Here is a 14,018-nt window from a genome sequence, read left to right on the forward strand (position 1 = left end):
TTCTACATCAAACTGTATTTGCAGAGCATTTTGTCACCGCGTGGCTCGTCACCCCTCTGTGGTGTGAGTTCCCCAGCAAGGGGGTGACATCTACTCGTGGGAAGGAATGAGAAAGATACAAAGATGGCTGACATCACGTTGCTTGGGGCTGACAATTTCCGCCGTTTCACTCCTGAATCCTTGGCTGCCATTGAGAAACGAATTGCGGCCAAGAAAGACTGCAAGGACCCGCCCCCAGCAGAGAAGCCCCGCCCTCAGCTTGACCTTCAGGCATTCCAGAAGTTGCCTGCCCTCTATGGAAACCCTCCTCCAGAGCTGATAGGTGAACCGCTGGAAGATCTTGACCCCTACTATCACGATCACAAGGTGAAGTTATTTTGGGGGATGGGTGGGTGTCTAACTGAATTCATTAATACCTCAATAAAGAAAAACTTATTAATTGCTCTGTGAATACAAAGAGGTTTTAAAAATAGGATGGTGGGGAGATTCTATTTTTCAGTAAGTATATTATCATTAACGTTCTCTGCTTAGGATTGCTGTATCTATTTTCCTGGGTGGAGGAAGTAAAATATTTTTGAGTGTGTCCGTGTGTGTCTAGAGCAGCAATTTCCAACCAGTGTGCCATGGCACACTGGTGTACCACAAATGGTGCACAGGTGTTCTGTGGGAATTTGGAGGGTGATTTATGTTAGTATGACCAGTGGGGAATGTGACCCCCCCAACAGCAGCATGGTGTGCCTTGTCAATTGTAAAAAAAGAAAAGAAAAGAAAACTGATGGTATTCCTGGACAATTTTAGTGCCTTGTCAGTGTGTCATGAGATGGAAAAGGTTAAAAAAAATCACTGGTCTAGAGAGAGTCATAGAGGACATCATCTTTGAAGTGGCATTTCTACCTATCTTTTTAGTAGATCTATATAGTAGATCAAAAGTATTTTAGGCCCAAATCCTGACCAACTTTACAACACTGTGCCAGTTTGGGTGGCTGTCTGTGACAGAGGCTGTCACACTTTCCTTCACAAAGTAAAGGATTATTTGTTCCCTCACCTAAGAGTTGCATTGCCCTTATGTTGGTGCTGGAAAGTGGGTTAGGTTTGCACCCTTAATTGATTACCCTCACTCATTAATCAAATATCGCTGCCCTAATGAATATCAAAACCATGTGTAATTCTCTGATTAAATGCTCTTGGATATACATAAGCATTAAGAGAAGGTTACATTCTAAGAAATTCTCAGTTTCGTCCACTTTAAGTCACACACACGTACAGGGAGCAGGAGTATATCCTTTGACAGCAACTGTCCCATAGCAAAGCTTCCAGTTAATGTATTTTTTTCCACAGACATTTATGGTGTTGAACAAAGGGAAAGCCATCTATCGGTTCACAGCCATGCGTGCGTTGTATATCCTCAGCCCTTTCCATCGAATCAGACGAGTGGTAATTAAAATTTTGGTGCATTCATATCCTTTCACTAAGAATGTAAGAAGAGCCTGACTGCTGGATCAAACCAAGAGTCCATGAAGTCCAATCAGTAGCGTAGCTAAGGGGGTGCAGGGGGGTAGCACGTGCACTGGGCTACAGGGTGGTGGGGGCTACAACGTGTGGGCTACAGGGTGGGAGGGGCTACAACGTGCAGGCAACAATGCCCTCGTGTGAGTATCGGGCTGCTGCAAGGCATACAGGAGAGAGGCTGCTGCAGGCATGCAGCAGGGGAGAGGAGACTGGGGGGGCAGCAGCCAACACACTGCTCCTTGCTGCTATTTCCCGCCCCCCACCCGCGACTTAGCGTGGGCTACAGGCACTGGGCAGGCACTGCAGAGCAGCCAGCCCAGCAGCTGAGATGGTGGTGGCGGCAGTAGCCGGGGACTGCATGGTCTGCTGCTTGCTTACCCTCCGCGACTGCTGTGAAGTTGAGCCCTAGCAGCGCTCCACAAGATCTTCAATCTCTGCTGCCTGCTGGGGGGCGTGGGGGGCAACACCTGAGCTCCTCCAGACAGGCACATGGGAGGGAGGCATACAGGAGAAGAGAGAAGCCCAGCCCTATGCACGCCTACTCAGAAGTAAGTCCCACTATAGTCAATGGGGCTTACTCCCAGGAAACTGCATAGGATTGTAGCCTTGGTTCGACTGCAGGCACGGGCTGGCAGCCAAGAGGGAACTTCTTGATGTCGCTCCTCTCCCCTCACCTCCCCTCCTCCCTGCCTTCCTGGCTGCGATCTTGCCCCCCCCCACCAGTCATGGTGGGCTTGGATGCCGCGATCTTCCCCTCCAAACATTGTCTGGACCTAGCAACCTTCCACACAGCACTGGGACCAGCACATGAACCTGCAGGGGGAAGGGGGCAACAGTTAAACCCGTGTGCGCCTACAACTGCAGCCCAATCTAAGTTATTTCCAAGTGGGCATGCAATCCTATGCACACTTTCCTGGGAGTAAGCCCCATTGACTATAATGGGACTTACTTCCAAGTAGGCATGCATAGGATTGGGCTCTCAGATGGCTGTCTGTCTGTCTGTCTGTCTGTCTGTTTGTGATGAGTTCCTTGCACAGGAAACTGAAGAGGAGAGCACACAAGGCAAGGCAAGGCAAGGCAAGGCAGGCAAGGCAAGCTGCAGGAGCTCTGAGCAGCACGTAGCACCCAGAGTAGGCCTGGCCTGACCTCTTAGTAATAATCATCATCTCATCATTTATTTTAATTCATCGGTCCCTATTCTATTCAGTTCCTACAGGTAAGCTGCTGGCTGTTATGATTGTCTCCCCTGCACTTCTCAAACTGTATATACACACTTTCCTGGGAGTAAGCTCCATTGACTATAGTGGGACTTACTTCTGAGTAGACAGGCACAGGATTGAGCTCTAAATTAGATACGCCTTTTAGATTTGCCGTCACTTACGGAAGTAAGAGGGGTGGTGGTTTGAAAGAGGGCCCCTTTGGTTTCCTCCCTTTTTTGAAGCCTCCAGTGGTCTCTAAGAACATTTCTATTTCAGCAGGGCCACCTGATTTTAGTCTTCTGTAGTACCTGACACCTGCTGCTTTTATTGATGCTTTTATGCTTTATTGATTATTGTATTTTATGTGCTTGTTATGTTCATCCATTATGCCTGTGATTGTTTGCTGCTTTTTTACATTGCATTTTACAGTTTTATTTTACATGTATACATATTTAAATTGTAAACCACTTTGGAAGGCCTTCAGAAGAAAAGTGGGATAAAAAAAACTAAATAGGCAAATAAATAAATAAATAAATAAATAAATAAATAAATAAATAAATAAATAACACAGTTTAAATTCGTACAACTTATGACCCAACCCTAACTTTCAATGTCCTTGCTTTTTCAAAATATTAACTAACATTTCTCACTCACTTTAACAAAAAAGACCCAATTTAATTAATTAAATGCGATTTTGTTGTGGGGGTGGGCTACAAAATGTTCTTTGCACTGGGCAGTGTATTGGAATTGCGGAAGATATTGCCGAGGAGATAGGGTGTGGTGTCCACTGTGCCCCTTGCTCTGAGTAAATGCAGGATTAAAGCCCAGGTGGTAGCTGGAGGTGTGCTGCACAGCTGCAGCCACTAGAGCATAAGGAGATCCCTCTGGTATATAGGGAGCACCTGAGGCAGAAAGGGTTTGGTGGGTGATAGAAGGAGTGCAGGTTGGAGAGGAGACTAACTTGGCTTATTGAATTGTGAATCAGACTGTGGATTGTGACTGGACTTTGGCTTTGGACTTTGATTTGGATACCCTGATAGATTGGACTGACCTACCTGAAACCTGACTTTGGACTGTAACTTGGCTTATTGGCAACTCTGATTGATTGGATTGGTTTACAAGGCCCAGTGGATTGGGATTTGGCAAAACAGGCAGCAAATGGGTTAGCGACGCCACTGAGTCCAATGGTTCCCAAGAGAACCTGAAAAGTGAGGCCTCACAAAATGAGAAATGGGGGAAAAAATGCTAATTTTAATAACTGGTTCTGACAAGGCTGTCCTGAAGGGACCTGACAGCTGTTGCAGCCATCCCCTCCATGGCACGGTGTCCATGGAAGCAGATCTCACCCCCCTCTGGGCTCCTCCTGTGCGCCAATCACTTCTGGGGCTGCCCAGCTGTTGCTCAAGCTCCAGCATGACCTTGATCAGCCTGGAGGTAAACGGGGCCTCTTCGATCAGTGTGCCACCGAAGAGCCAACCATCAGCTGCAGGGGCACAAGGCCTGCTGGCTTGCTCCTTTCACTGAGAGAGGCCAGAGGCACACAGTCCTGCAGCTCTGGCTGGCTCTTTCAGGTTCATCCGGCTGCAGAGTTGGCTGCTGTGCCGGGCTCTGCAATGCCGTTTGGCGTCTGTGCACAGCCATTCAGGGAGGCGGCAGGGGGACTCCCTGGAGGGCCACGCATGAATCCAAAGTGTCACAGCAGCTGAACAAAGTTGGGAGAGCTGGCTGGCAGCTTCAGGAGTGTGCGCTACCTCGCCGGCTTGCTGGAAACCCAATAAATCTTATCTAATTGTTACAAATTTAATTGCATTTTTGTGTGCAGGGGGTTGGATGTAGTCCATGACAATTCCTGTAGCAGTGCAAGATGCTGCTCTGGGGAGCGCCCAAGGCTTTTGATGGCCTTGGTGCTTGGTGGGAGACACACAAGACTGTATCTTGTGGCCTGATGGGAGAGTGCTAAAAGCAGAAGCACTCTGAGGGTTTGAAAGTTAGATCTCGAGGCAGCAAAGAGTTAGAGCAATGAATACAACAGACAAATATAGTAGCGAGATGCAGAAGGAAGGCCAGATGCAGAAGAAGAAGTTCTGGGATTCAGCCTTCTCTGCCTTTTATTCCTTCTCATACAATTCACAACAGGCTGGGGTTTTCCATTCTCTGATCTTGTTTACAATACTAAACCATGAGTCAATAGCCTGCGTAATAAGGAAATTTCCACAAGGATGATGAGACTCACACTGGCTGTAACCAGTCAGCTGTCTAGCTAAACCACGAACACATTCCTAGATATGATTCTTTATAACATCGCCTTGTTGACAGGCTACAAAGCTCCAGACCTAGCATGTCACCAAGGCCGCGCCAAGTTTGCTCTTGCGCATGTGCAAAGTGTGCTTTGCTTCATTGTCAACATACTAAGGCTAAGGCTAGCGCCTGTGTAGATAACCACTACAATTCTGATTTTTGCATCAGCGATCCGCTTTCCCTTAAAGTTTGGGAATAGCAGCCAAGGAGATGCCTTGGGAAGCCCAGAAGCAGCGCGTGATGCTCCCCCACAGCTTGTCTACCAGCCACTGATACTCAGAGATACAGTGCCTATGAACATGAAGGTTTCTTTAGGTGACCCTGGCTAAATAGCCACTAGAATATGAATTGTCCATTAATTTGTCTTATCCCTCTTTGAAGCCATCTAAGCCAGTAACTTTCACCAGATCTTGCTGAAGCAGTTTCTTTAAGGTTTTGTGAAGGTGTCTTCGTTTTTCTGTCCTGAAAATACAGCCGATCAAATTCATTGGCTGATGCTGGGTTCCAGACTTTTGAAACAGGGAGAAGCATTTCTCTCCCAGTGTCGTGCTGGTGTCATTCAGTCACACAAAGCTTCATGGAGGGTGATAGCAATGAAATGTTCATGCAAACATCTTAAAGATGTTGAGATGTGTGGATGGAGGATCTTCTGGGGTAGAGAGGTTGTGCTGGGTGTCACTAGTATACTGGGGGCAGTGGCTTAGCTAAGGGGGTAGCAATTGCACCGGGCAAAAAGCTTTAGGGGTTCAACATGCGTTGCATCCCAAATGGTTCCAATGGCGAGTGGGAGGGGCCACTTGCATGGCGCATTGCGGTACCTACTTTACCCCTCTGGTTACATGCCACCCCACCTCTGGCTATGCTACTATTCATATCAGTATTATGGCAGTATTATGTGGATTGGATTTGGCCCCCTCTGCATAGACCAAACGTCCATAGCAAATTTTAGTGACATGTTCACAAAAAAAGTCTTGTTTTTCCTTAACTTGTTTGACCCACATGGTTCACCTGGTTTATCATGGGGACTATTTTCACCAATTGTGTCTTCATGACTGTCTCGGAATCACAACCGGACAACCCGTCTCCGTTCAGCAAGAATATTGAGTAAGTTTTTGTCTTCTTATTCTGTCTGTGAGTGCAACCATGAAATATATATTATTAAAAACAGTGGTTCTCGCACATTTAGCACAGGGACCCATTTTTTAGAATGAGAATCTGTCAGGACCCATTGGAAGTGATGTCATGACTGGAAGTGACATCATCAAGCAGGAAAATTTTTAACAATCCTAGGCTGCAATCCTACCACACTTATCCAGGAGTAAGTCCCATTTACTATCATTGTTAAAAGCATACACATAGTAGCTTGTTCAAAGTACAGATCAGTAACATTTCCCCAAATGCAGTCACATCCCATGGGAGCATCAAGTCTAATATGTTAAAAATAAAATATTGAAATGAATGGGGACCCACCTGAAATTGGCTCGTGACCCACCTAGTGGGTCCTGACCCACAGTTTGAGAAACACTGATTAAAAATATAGTTTGCAAACAAAATAATATGAGGAAATATCACGGTCAGTACAACTGAATGATTGTTTGATTGACTGATTGATTTGTATCCCACCTTTCAACCCCTAGAGAGGACCCCCTCACAAACGACCAAATGAGCTCACAAAAGACCAAATAAAATGATTTTAACATCTTCATACATAAATTTTAGTAAGCAATTAAAAAAAAGCCCTCCCTGAGCCTCTTACTGGTGTTTGTCGTGTTGCATCTGGTCTTTGAATCCGGAAACAACTGGTAGAGACATCATTGTCAGTTACTTCCAGTGGTACTTCCATTAGGTAGACCATGCAAAGTGGTACAGTGGGAGACAAACATTTAGAAACACTGCTCTATGGTCTTTGCCTCTTGTATTGTCACTTCTTGCAGGGCCAGTGGAGGAAAAGGGACAGAGAATTTGTTACTACAGGCAGTTGCCCTAGAAACAGAGCCACAGACCCCGGAAGTGATTTTCAGCAATTTTCAACCGCTGCGCTCCAAACAAACATGGCACTCCTGTGGACCTTTCGTGGCACACCAGATTGATGTCACCGACGTGCTGTGGCACACCAGTTGAAAATCGCTGAGATACAGGGAATGGCTTCATTCAGATACCTTAGAAATGTATGTTTGGCATGTCCCCTTCCCTTCTGTGTTGACCTTGCTTCTGTGCCTATTTGTACACCCCAGGTACACTTTCACGGGCATTTACACATTTGAATGTATCATCAAAATATTGGCAAGAGGCTTCTGCATGCATGAGTTCACTTTCCTTCGAGACCTATGGAACTGGCTGGATTTCCTAGTGATTGTGATGGCGTAAGTGACTGTGCTGGTCTTTTAAAAGCCTGTAATGGTTTCATTAATTTCTTCTTGCAGCTGTGACTGCAGTGGCTAAAAAGAATTTAGGATTTACTTAAAATTATATATCTTCCCATTAATCATGGGTAGGGGTGAGCGAGGCAATGCTCACTATGTCCTGGATGGGCTTTCAGTTAAAAGCCAAATACAGTGACTGGGCCTTCGCTGAGATACAGGAATGTGCTATTGCCTGCCCAACCCTGTCCATTAGAGTCAGAGGCTATTGTCTATTAGTACACCATGAGGGCTACACGGCATCACAAGGTTCAGAGGCAACTGGCAACAGGCCAGTTGTTGGGCAGAGGGAATGTCTGTTGGCATGGCCAGTGGCCAAACTGGTCTTGAAGCTGGGAGCTCTGACTTCAGACTCCTCCTGTCCAACAGATCAGTGCTGTGGACAGATAGGGCATGTGGAATACAAAAACTGAAATTCTGTACCTTGGCTAGCCAAATCTTCCTCCAAGAAGAGTCGACTTCTGTATACATAATATGCATTGAACATGTTTGCATGATTCTATTGCATCATTTATTCTTCCATTTTGCAGCACACATTTGGCTCTGACTAAATCAGGGGAGAGGCACAGACCATGTAGGGAACTGAAACCCGGGTGCTGATGACCAAAAATGTTATTCAGCATCAGCTCCAGCCTGCTATATTTTCAGGCATTGTCTATACACTTCAGGCATTTCTTTGCACCAAAAAAGCTTAGAAAAATAGAATCGTAGAGTTGGAAGGGATCTACAGAGTCATCTAGTCCAACCCCCTGCCTGTAGCAGGAAATCTTCCTAGAACATCTCCAGCAGGTGCTTGTCGACCCTCTGCTTGAAGACCTTCAGTGAGAGAGAATCCACCACCTCCCTCGGTAATCTGTTCCACTGCCAAACTACCCTTACCACCAGGAATTGTTTTCTGATGCCCAACTGGCAACTCTTCTCTTGCTATTTGTGCCCCTTGAGTCTAGTTCTACCTTCAGAGGCAGCTGAGAACAAATTTGTTCCTTCTTCCATGTGACAGCCCCTCAGGTATCTGGAGAGTGCTATTGTATCCCCTCTCAGCCTTCTCCAGGCCAAACATACCAAGTTCCCTCAACCTTTCCTTGTAGGGCTTATTCTCCAGCCCTCTGATCATCCTCAACACTCTCCTCTGAACCCTCTCCAGTTTGGCAGGCTTACACACTTTAGTTTTTTTTTGTTTGTTTTTTAAAGTTGCGAGTCTCAGGAAAGCCCCTAGTCCCCTACTATGCTGCAACTGAGCCTAAAGTACACAAACTCATGGCATAGCCTTCCATAGTTTATCTCCGGCCCCAACTTCCCTCCCTCTGTTGTCTCCTGAGTGTCAAACCTGACCCTGGGAGATCCATGACCAAATCCCTTACTGGGTGTCCTTGAACCAGTTGCTATCTTGCAGTGTAACCTGTCTAAGAGAGTTGCATGAACCATGGACCTCCACCTATTGGGGCTCAGGGACCAGGCTGTGAACTAGCATCTCCTGCTGCCATCAGCTTCCCACTGTATCATGGAGAGTGGGTATTTAGATCCCATCCTGCTGGGTCCCCAGCAGGAACTGAGCAAAGTCCATTCACCACCTGTCTTCCCTCCAGAAGAAAGGGAAAGACATTTGGGGTGGGGTTGGGGTTTTCACGCTCACTCTTGCCAGTGCAGCTTTTGGGCAATGCTGCTGCAACCCCCAAAGTGTGCCAGCCTGCCCAAGGCTATCACAGAGCCCCATAGCCAGGCCCCTGGAAATGCGCCAGCCATTCCCTCCTTGCTTCTCACAGTCTCTCTCTCTCTCTCTCTCTCTCTCTCGTCACATTTGGATGTTACAGTTATATGGGCGAGTTTATCGACTTTGGCAATGTTGGTGTTCTTCGGCTGTTCCGGGTGCTGAGAGCTTTAAAAACCATTTCCATCCTCCCAGGTATGACAGTCTTTGAAGATTTTCTGGCAGTTGTCTGGAGTTCAGGTGCTCTAGGTCAGATCTGTGGGTCAATTCCACCACAGATGCATGTGCTTCAACCAGCTCTAGTTAGCAGAGAGGCTCTTGATTTTTAGCTAACCCAGTAGCGTAGCTAGAGGGGTGCAAAGCACTAAGTTTTACAGGCACCTCAACATGCTGTGCAAGGGGCCCCCCCTCCCCTTTGGAACCATTATGCTCTGTTTTGCTCTCATTACTGGGAACAGTAATGAGAATGGAACGAGCTGGAATCCCTAGCATGTATGTGCTGCTGAAACAGAGACGCCTGCGTTGGCTCGGTCATGTCGTGAGAATGGATGATTGCCAGATCCCAAAGGATCTCCTCTATGGAGAACTTGTGCAGGGAAAGCGCCCTACAGGTAGACCACAGCTGCGATACAAGGACATCTGCAAGAGGGATCTGAAGGCCTTAGGAGTGGACCTCAACAGGTGGGAAACCCTGGCCTCTGAGCGGCCCGCTTGGAGGCAGGCTGTGCAGCATGGCCTTTCCCAGTTTGAAGAGACACTTGGCCAACAGACTGAGGCAAAGAGGCAAAGAAGGAAGGCCTGTAGCCAGGGAGACAGACCAGGGACAGACTGCACTTGCTCCCAGTGTGGAAGGGATTGTCACTTCCGAATTGGCCTTTTCAGCCACACTAGACGCTGTTCCAGAACCACCATTCAGAGCGTGATACCAGAATCTCTTGAGACTGAAGGTTGCCAACAACAACACTGGGAACAGCTCCAAAGGGGAGGAGAGGGACCCTTGCATGGCACATTCAGGTGCCTGTAAAACATAGTGCTTTGCACCCCCTATCTACGTTACTGAGCTAACCTGTCTCTACTTTGCCTTTGAGGAACTTTCTTGGGATACCTTGTTAATAATTTACTGTAGTAAAATGGTGACAGTTGTCATTCTTCAGGCTTTATATATCTGTTTATGCTATTTATTTGCTACTTTTTAACAAGTTTCTTAAGGGGGTTTTAAAGTGAAAGCATACAATCATCCCCAATAACAATGTTAAAATAGCAATTATAAAGCAGCAATGCATTTAATATGTTAAAAGTCTTGGGGAAATGAAATATCTCTGCCTGGTGCTGCAAGGGTGATAATTTAGGCACCAGGAAAGTCTCCCTGGGGAGGGAATTACGCAAACTGGGTGTCACTCCTGGGAAGGCCCTCTCTTGGGTGGCCAGCCACCTCACTTCAGATGGTAGGAGAACCCAGAGGAGAGCCCCCAAGGATGATCTTAGTATATGGGCAGGTTGATGTGGAAGCAGGCCTTCCTTCAGGGCTAGGTAGGACTCTCAAAGACAACACCAGCACCTCAAATTATGCTCAGGAATGGACTGGAATAGTAAAGTAGCACCCTAGCGCTGGGTCCAGCTGGGCTCTTGTAGTTAATCTGTGGAATTCCTTGCCGCAGGATGTTGTGATGGCACCTGGCCAAGATGCCTTTAAAGGGGCATTGGATAGATTTCTGGAGGAAAAGTCCACCACAGTCTGTGATGACTATCTGCAACTCCTGGATTTTAGAAATCCAGGAATCCTGTTGTCTTGAGCATTCCTGAGGCATCTGGTGGATCATTTTGAGATACAGGAAGCTGGATTAGATGGGCCCTGGGCTCTTCTTATGCTCTTAAGGGTTCTACAGATATTTTGAATTTGCACATCATTTTCCATTGTTGTTTTCCCTGCCCTGAAGGTCTGAAGATCATCGTTGGTGCCCTTATCCAGTCTGTGAAGAAACTTGCAGATGTAATGATCCTCACTGTTTTCTGCTTGAGCGTCTTTGCCCTCATTGGTCTTCAACTCTTTAAGGGAAATCTGAAACACAAATGTGTCAGGAACTACACAGAATTTATCAACCAGAGCAAAGCTATGGAATATCCCAACGGAACGCATCCCGTAGACAAATGGAACGTGCCCCTTTATGAAGACTTCATCAGGGATAAAGGTACCCATTCTGCTCAGCCCTTTGCGAGACAATTGATTTGTTGCACTGTTTAGCTATAGCTTTGAGACAGACTGAAAATTCTGCCACACTGGGCCATAACATTATTTTAGATTGATAAGTGGCCTATAAACTTATTAAATAAAAGGAAAAGACATAGCCTTGGGTGGCAGGGCATGACCTGAAGCAAGCTTGCTGAAGCTAAGCAGGTCTAGAGCTGCCTGGGTGGAAGATTGCTTGGCTGAACCTGCTTATCTATGAGGCAAGTTGAAGCACCTGTATCAGGTGGTGGGCTTGGGGAGGTGGTTGGCTGCCCAAGGGTACCCTGTGTGCAACACCTGCCCATCTCTACCTGCCATCCTTCTTTGGAGCCTGGAGATTGATTAGGACTGGGCTGGGGGGACCGAATAAACTCCCAAGGGCAGAAAGTCAGCCACCCACCTCCAACATCTTTGTCCCCCTCTGCTTCAGCTCTCTTTACAAACAGGCTGGAACGATCAGAGAATGGAAAGGGGACAAACTTGCAGTGACACCTACAGAGAAGGAAGCACATATGTGGGAGGAAGGCCTTAGGCCTTAGGAGGCTTAGGAAGGCTTAGGAAGGCTTGGCTTTAGGAGCTGCGGAACCCAATAGGAAACATTTTTGCAGGGCCCCAGTTTCACAACCAGGGTCTGTAAAAACGTAGGGCAGCCAATTCCTGGCCCAACTCCCTTGGGCTGGACGAGGAGGGTTGTAAACATGCCGTAAAGCACCTTTGCACCTCCTGGAAGCCAGGCCAGCACTCTGAGGTGTGCCGGCCTGCGGAGGATGACATAAGCCTCCATACCAGCTTCCCGTCAGCTGCTTGTGTTGGCCCGCCTGTGCTGACACAAGCGGAAAAGGTAGGCGTAGGGGGGAGGAGGAGGGACGGAGGTGTTCCTGGGTGGCCCTGGGGGCAGGTGGGCGGGGAGTGGGAGGTGGGGCTGGGATCCAGAAGTTATGATCAAGTTAGGCTTCAAGTCACTCCGCTCTCCTTGGACTTGTGCCACCTCCAGAGGTGGCGCAAGTCCGAGGAGACCCATTGTGGCCAGCAGCCCTTACCCAGGGGTAAGGGGCAAAGTTTCCTCTTACCTCTGACTGAGCTGATTCTGGCCACAATCCTGCACTGGATACAGCGCAAGCCTCCTGGCTTGCCTGTTCCAGTGTAGGTTAGGATTGTGGCCTTAGAGATATAAATACAATTTATCATAGACCTTATATCTTTATGGGAGAATAGAAAGCCATCAAAATGCGCCCTTGAAGGTGTCGGTTAATGGACCAAATGGATCTAAGCATATTTTAATATAAAATTACATATGTGTAAGCCTGCAAGTAAACAAACAAAATGTGTAAGTAGTTTCAAAGCCACGTTTTAATGACTGTGAAACGATTTAGTAAAAATATTGATTTTATGTTTTGTTAAGAAAAAAAATCAAAACATCAGTTGCAATCAGCTGTTGTGTGTAGTTGACAAGACTGGAGTAGATTAGCCTAGCACAGGAGCCCCCTTAGGTGCAGGGCTCAATTGGGAGCAGTTGGTCCAGTTGGCTTTAAACTAGCCCTGGCAACAGACAGTGGCATAACTAGAGGGGGTGCAAAGCACTACGTTTTGCAGGCATTCGCCTCTGTTTTGCTCTCCTTGTCTGGAATGGCTCTGAAGGGGAGGGGCTGCTTGCACGCGGCAGTGAGGCTCCCTGCAAACTTAGTGCTTTGCACCCCCTCTAGCCACACCACTGGCAACAGGGGTGTGCCCCCCAAAAGGAGGAATGACAGCAAGGGGTACTGTGCCTCAGGCACAGAGCAGGCTTGGGTAAAGTTTTCCCTGGGAACTTCTTGCATGCCACATCGCTTGCCAGCCTGGGAGAAAGGCAAGATATGGCTTTAGCACAGCAACTGTCTTTTCAGCAAGCCTGTCTATATTGATCCAGGTCGTTTTTGTTGCAGACAACTACAAACTGAAGAATGGCACCAGTGATGTGCTCTTGTGTCGCAATAGTTCCGATGCTGGGTGAGTGTATGCGACTCTGTTGCTGTTTCATGCTGTTTAAACTCTTGCCACTTGCTTGCATTATACACGTAGATTTCAGTTGCACAATGACAGCTAATTCGTTTGCAGTGGTAACAGTGGGACAGAACTGCTTCTTCAGCTGAAGCTAAATTCAGTTCCAACTTAGTTTTCTTCTCCCTGGTCCCAGTTCCTGAATTCATCTTTGGTGTTCTACTACAGTAACCACAATACAACTGTGGCTTGTCATTTTTGTGTGGCAGTGCGCCCTCATGTGGTGAGATCTAAGATCTACTGTGTCCCGGATACACCAACTGAAAACGGAAACTCTTTTGGATATGGGGAGTGTTTTGTTTTTTTAATTCATGCAAATGTTTCAATATGTAGCTGTTTTTTTACCCCTCTTAATATCTAAATGCTGGAGACTTTTGCCACTTCTGAGAAAAGTATCCTTTACAGCTCCTGCCCGCCACATTATATGTGCATAAAGGTTGGCGATAATCCAGACTACGGCTTCACAAGCTTTGACACTTTTGGCTGGGCCTTCCTGTCCTTGTTCCGTCTCATGACTCAGGATAACTGGGAACGTCTCTATCAACAGGTACAGCTGCCTCTTGTGGTGTGAACCCTTTGAACTGGCTTGCTTGGCTGTTTTCTCAGGCCTGTTCTACACA

At 47.1% G+C, this 14,018-nt stretch overlaps 1 protein-coding gene across 1 annotated transcript in view; it reads left to right on the top strand.

The window, feature by feature from the left end:
• Positions 1 to 114: 114 nt before the first annotated feature.
• The window catches only part of LOC136651561 (sodium channel protein type 5 subunit alpha-like), a 52,153-nt gene continuing 38,249 nt past the window's right edge, over positions 115 to 14,018 (top strand). The window contains exons 1-8 of the mRNA XM_066628083.1: positions 115 to 366; positions 1,339 to 1,457; positions 6,006 to 6,110; positions 7,241 to 7,369; positions 9,238 to 9,329; positions 11,072 to 11,323; positions 13,284 to 13,347; positions 13,804 to 13,945. Of these exons, the coding sequence (XP_066484180.1) occupies positions 124 to 366; positions 1,339 to 1,457; positions 6,006 to 6,110; positions 7,241 to 7,369; positions 9,238 to 9,329; positions 11,072 to 11,323; positions 13,284 to 13,347; positions 13,804 to 13,945 (1,146 nt within the window). The 5' untranslated portion in view covers positions 115 to 123. The remainder of the gene's footprint in view (positions 367 to 1,338; positions 1,458 to 6,005; positions 6,111 to 7,240; positions 7,370 to 9,237; positions 9,330 to 11,071; positions 11,324 to 13,283; positions 13,348 to 13,803; positions 13,946 to 14,018) is intronic.

The sequence above is a fragment of the Tiliqua scincoides genome, chromosome 5 (genome assembly GCF_035046505.1).
Source record: "Tiliqua scincoides isolate rTilSci1 chromosome 5, rTilSci1.hap2, whole genome shotgun sequence".
NCBI classification, from domain to species: domain Eukaryota; kingdom Metazoa; phylum Chordata; class Lepidosauria; order Squamata; family Scincidae; genus Tiliqua; species Tiliqua scincoides.